The sequence below is a fragment of the Babylonia areolata genome, chromosome 26 (assembly GCF_041734735.1).
Source record: "Babylonia areolata isolate BAREFJ2019XMU chromosome 26, ASM4173473v1, whole genome shotgun sequence".
NCBI lineage: Eukaryota > Metazoa > Mollusca > Gastropoda > Neogastropoda > Buccinidae > Babylonia > Babylonia areolata.
The window spans coordinates 11,467,405-11,472,404 of record NC_134901.1 but is presented as its reverse complement, the minus strand read 5'-3'; the positions used below and the strand labels follow the sequence as shown (position 1 = coordinate 11,472,404).

At 41.4% G+C, this 5,000-nt stretch overlaps 1 protein-coding gene across 1 annotated transcript in view; it reads left to right on the top strand.

The window, feature by feature from the left end:
* The first annotated feature begins 3,958 nt into the window (after positions 1 to 3,958).
* LOC143300823 (trace amine-associated receptor 7e-like) overlaps positions 3,959 to 5,000 on the top strand; it is a 29,587-nt gene continuing 28,545 nt past the window's right edge. The window contains exon 1 of the mRNA XM_076614754.1: positions 3,959 to 4,052. Within this exon, the coding sequence (XP_076470869.1) occupies positions 3,959 to 4,052 (94 nt within the window). The remainder of the gene's footprint in view (positions 4,053 to 5,000) is intronic.

Sequence of the window (5,000 nt, the reverse complement as noted above, 5' to 3'; positions counted from 1 at the left end):
ACACAACACAACACAACACTATGCATCACAACACAGCACAGCATAACACACAACAAAACAATGCATTACAACACAACACAACACTATGCATCACAACACAGCACAGCATAACACACAACAAAACAATGCATTACAACACACAACACAACACTATGCATCACAACACAGCACAGCATAACACACAACAAAACAATGCAATACAACACACAACACAACACAACACAACACTATGCATCACAACACAGCACAGCATAACACACAACAAAACAATGCAATACATTACAACACAACACAACACAACACTATGCATCACAACACAGCACAGCATAACACACAACAAAACAATGCATTACAACACAACACAACACTATGCATCACAACACAGCACAGCATAACACACAACAAAACAAGAGAGGCAAGGCCTTCAAGACTCACTTGTGATAAATTACGTCCCCTAGCATTAATTACAGAGTAATTTCCTTTTTTTACTATCTGCACCAAAACGTTTGCAAAATAAATAAAAATTCCATGCTTAGCAAAAGAAGTTCCTGTCTGAACAAAAAATGATAATAATAACTCCTCTTGCTGTTGTGTCAGAATAAGAGGTCAAAGTGCCAAGTTTAGAGAATACAAAAAATATAAATATAACAGTAAATGCAGTTTGCATATAATTAGGCTTCTTCTTTTTTTTCTTTTTTTTTTGTGCCCATCCCAGAGGTGCAATATTGTTTTAAACAAGATGACTGGAAAGAACTGAATTTTTCCTATTTTTATGCCAAATTTGGTGTCAACTGACAAAGTATTTGCAGAGAAAATGTCAATGTTAAAGTTTACCACGGACACACAGACACACACACACACACACACACACACACACACACACACACACACACACACACACACACACACACACACACACACACACAACCGAACACCGGGTTAAAACATAGACTCACTTTGTTTACACAAGTGAGTCAATAATGCAATACAACACAATACAATGCAACACAATGTAATACAACACACAATACAATACAACACAATGTAATACAACACAATATTTAACCATGGAAAAACTGACCATCTGTGAAGTAAGGGTCATCCAGTCTGTTGTGTCTCAGCCAAACAGTTGGCACAGTCATTAAACTGTAAATGAGTGTGAGCAGGACACCAAATGTTTTGTTTTTCACAATTGTATTAGTCATATGAAATAAATATGTCAGTTTCATGTACCCCTACAGGAAATGAACACGTCTTGTCTTGTCTTGTCTTGTCTTGTCTTGATTCTCGCAAACACACACACACACACACACACACACACACACACACACACACACACACACACACACACACACACACACACACACAAACTGAGTTTGTTGTGGGAAGATCATGACATCATTATTTCTCGCTCTTGGTCAGATCTCTCAGTTTTAGCGCAAGACAACAGGTCAGGTCTGCAAAGCTTGCGAAAAAGACACCCAGACAGACAGACGGACAGACAGACAGATAGACAGAGACGGACATATTGTCAGGCAGACAGACACTGAGAGAAAATCAGAGACAGACAATGTGTGTTTGTGTGTGCGCGCGTACGTGCTACGTGCGCTGTGTATGTATGTGTGCGTGTGTGTGTGTGTGTGTGTGTGCACGCGCGCGTATGTGTGCGCATGTGTGGTGTGTGGTGTGTGTGTGTGTGTGTGTGTGTGTGTGTGTGTGTGTAGGTACAATAATTCTGCCATTTCACTTGACGGAAATCTAATTGCATTCTGCCCTGAGCAGCAGCATCAATCGAATTGGTGTTTCTACAATCCTGCACCCCCTACCCCCCACCCCCACGACCCCCCCCCCCCCACCCCCCCAAACACCCCTCTCCCCCTCACACACACACACACACACACACACACACTGATTTAAAGGAAGATGGCGTGGGGAAGGAGGTGTGAGACAGGCTGGTGGAACCAATGAACAAGTGTTCCAAGCCATCGATCAGCACAACGAGCGATAATGACGAAGATCTGCTGACAGCTCTGAAGAAAAGTACGTTGGTGTGGCTACGTAACGAGATTCGGTGTCCTTGCTGTAACGGTCCTCAAAGAAACTGTAGAGAGAGAGAGAGAGAGAGGAAGATGGAGGTGAATGGAAGACAGAAAGTGGAAGCTATGGACTGACATCATTACAGAATGGACCGTTGAAGCATTCTGCAGAGACCCAGGCTTTGACACATAACCGATAAAGATGGAGGACTGTGCGGCGCCCCAGGGACTTCACACGGTCAGTTCAGGGAGAAGATGAAAATGAGGAAGAAGAGCAACAATAACAAGACTATGAACAAGAAGAAGAAGAAGAACAACAACAACAACAACTAGAAGAACGAGAAGGACAAGAAAAAGAAGGGGAAAAAAGAAGAGCAAGAAAAACAAGAACAAGAAGGAAGAAAAAGAAGAGCAAGAAGAACAAGAACAACAAGGAAGAAAAAGAAGAGCAAGAAGAACAAGAACAAGAAGGGAGAAAGAGAAGAGCAAGAAGAACAAGAACAAGAAGGGAGAAAAAGAAGAGCAAGAAGAACAAGAAGAAGAAGGGAGAAAAAGAAGAGCAAGAAGAACAAGAACAATAAGGGAGAAAGAGAAGAGCAAGAAGAACAAGAACAAGAAGGGAGAAAAAGAAGAGCAAGAAGAACAAGAACAATAAGGGAGAAAAAGAAGAGCAAGAAGAACAAGAACAAGAAGGGAGAAAGAGAAGAGCAAGAAGAACAAGAACAAGAAGGGAGAAAAAGAAGAGCGAGAAGAACAAGAACAAGAAGGAAGAAAAAGAAGAGCAAGAAGAACAAGAAGGGAGATATAGAAGAGCAAGAAGAACAAGAACAAGAAGGGAGAAAAAGAAGAGCAAGAAGAACAAGAACAAGAAGGAAGAAAAAGAAGAGCAAGAAGAACAAGAACAAGAAGGAAGAAAAAGAAGAGCAAGAAGAACAAGAAGGGAGAAAAAGAAGAGCAAGAAGAACAAGAACAAGAAGGGAGAAAAAGAAGAGCAAGAAGAACAAGAACAAGAAGGGAGAAAAAGAAGAGCAAGAAGAACAAGAACAAGAAGGGAGAAAAAGAAGAGCAAGAAGAACAAGAACAATGAGGAAGAAAAAGAAGAGCAAGAAGAACAAGAACAAGAAGGAAGAAAAAGAAGAGCAAGAAGAACAAGAACAATAAGGAAGAAAAAGAAGAGCAAGAAGAACAAGAACAATGAGGAAGAAAAAGAAGAGCAAGAAGAACAAGAACAACAAGGAAGAAAAAGAAGAGCAAGAAGAACAAGAACAAGAAGGAAGAAAAAGAAGAGCAAGAAGAACAAGAAGGGAGAAAAAGAAGAGCAAGAAGAACAAGAACAAGAAGGAAGAAAAAGAAGAGCAAGAAGAACAAGAAGGGAGAAAGAGAAGAGCAAGAAGAACAAGAACAAGAAGGAAGAAAAAGAAGAGCAAGAAGAACAAGAAGGGAGAAAGAGAAGAGCAAGAAGAACAAGAACAAGAAGGAAGAAAAAGAAGAGCAAGAAGAACAAGAAGGGAGAAAGAGAAGAGCAAGAAGAACAAGAACAAGAAGGAAGAAAAAGAAGAGCAAGAAGAACAAGAAGGGAGAAAGAGAAGAGCAAGAAGAACAAGAACAAGAAGGAAGAAAAAGAAGAGCAAGAAGAACAAGAAGGAAGAAAAAGAAGAGCAAGAAGAACAAGAACAAGAAGGAAGAAAAAGAAGAGCAAGAAGAACAAGAAGGGAGAAAAAGAAGAGCAAGAAGAACAAGAACAAGAAGGGAGAAAAAGAAGAGCAAGAAGAACAAGAACAAGAATGGAGAAAGAGAAGAGCAAGAAGAACAAGAACAAGAAGGGAGAAAAAGAAGAGCAAGAAGAACAAGAAGAGAAAGAAGAGCAAGAAGAACAAGAAGAAGACCAGGAAGAACTGTAAAAGTTCCAGCGCTCTCCAGGAATGGCCGGACGGATGACGGAGGCCAGCAGCACAGCACGGCACAGATACAGGACAGCCATTCGTCTGGTGACGGCGGGACATTTTGCCCAGCATCGTTGGTACTGTGGCTTCTGGTCCTGTGTTCACCAGTGATCAGGGTTCGAGGCCCCGTCAGTTTCGGAATGGTGTTGTGTCCTTAGGAAAGGCACTTCACTGGCTCCCTGTCTCACACCGAATAAAGTACAAGATCAGCACTCTATGTTATAGATGCATTCACAAAACTTCCCCTTCCTATCTCTGCGGCTGCCTTCACCTCTACACTCCATCTCGCTCACTACGATCGGCTTCGGATCCACTCTGTTTACGCATACCCAGATTCAAACACTCGACTGTTGGCCGCCGTTCTTTCTCTGTTTCTGGACCTTGCGATTGGAATGAACTTCCTCTTTCGCTTCGTTACGTCTCCACACTCAGCTCTTTCAAGTCTGGCCTTAAAACCCATCTCTTCCCAAAATAGCCTCCCTTGCCTGCCCTTCCTTGTCTCTTTGTTTCTACAGTTGAGTTATGCATGCGTGTGAATGACTGGTGCGAAAGCGTTTTGATTTGTCTCTGCACAAGATCCAGCGCTATATAAATACCATTATTATTATTATTACTCACTCCGCCACTCCTAACTCCACCTTGCTGTCAACAGGCGCCTGACGTCGATTAGGGAAGATTTAAAACGGCGGCAGGGCAGGACTGGGCAATGCTTTCTTTTCTGTGCAGAGCCCTATACATGCGGACATGAATTATACTGTCCTGATGGCCGTAAAAAAACCTCTATGGGTCCTTTTAACCTTTAGAAATGAATGAATGAATGGATAACTACTACTACTACTACAACTAGTAATGATCATCTCCGTCGTCATCTTAATGACAATGCTAACTACAAATAAAGATAATATTGTACATTTATGTAGTGTTTACCTGCGGCTCTGGGCGCATTGAACAGTACATGTAGTTTGAATAAGGTACATGAATATACGATATATTATATTAAAAAAAAAAGTTAATGTAAAGA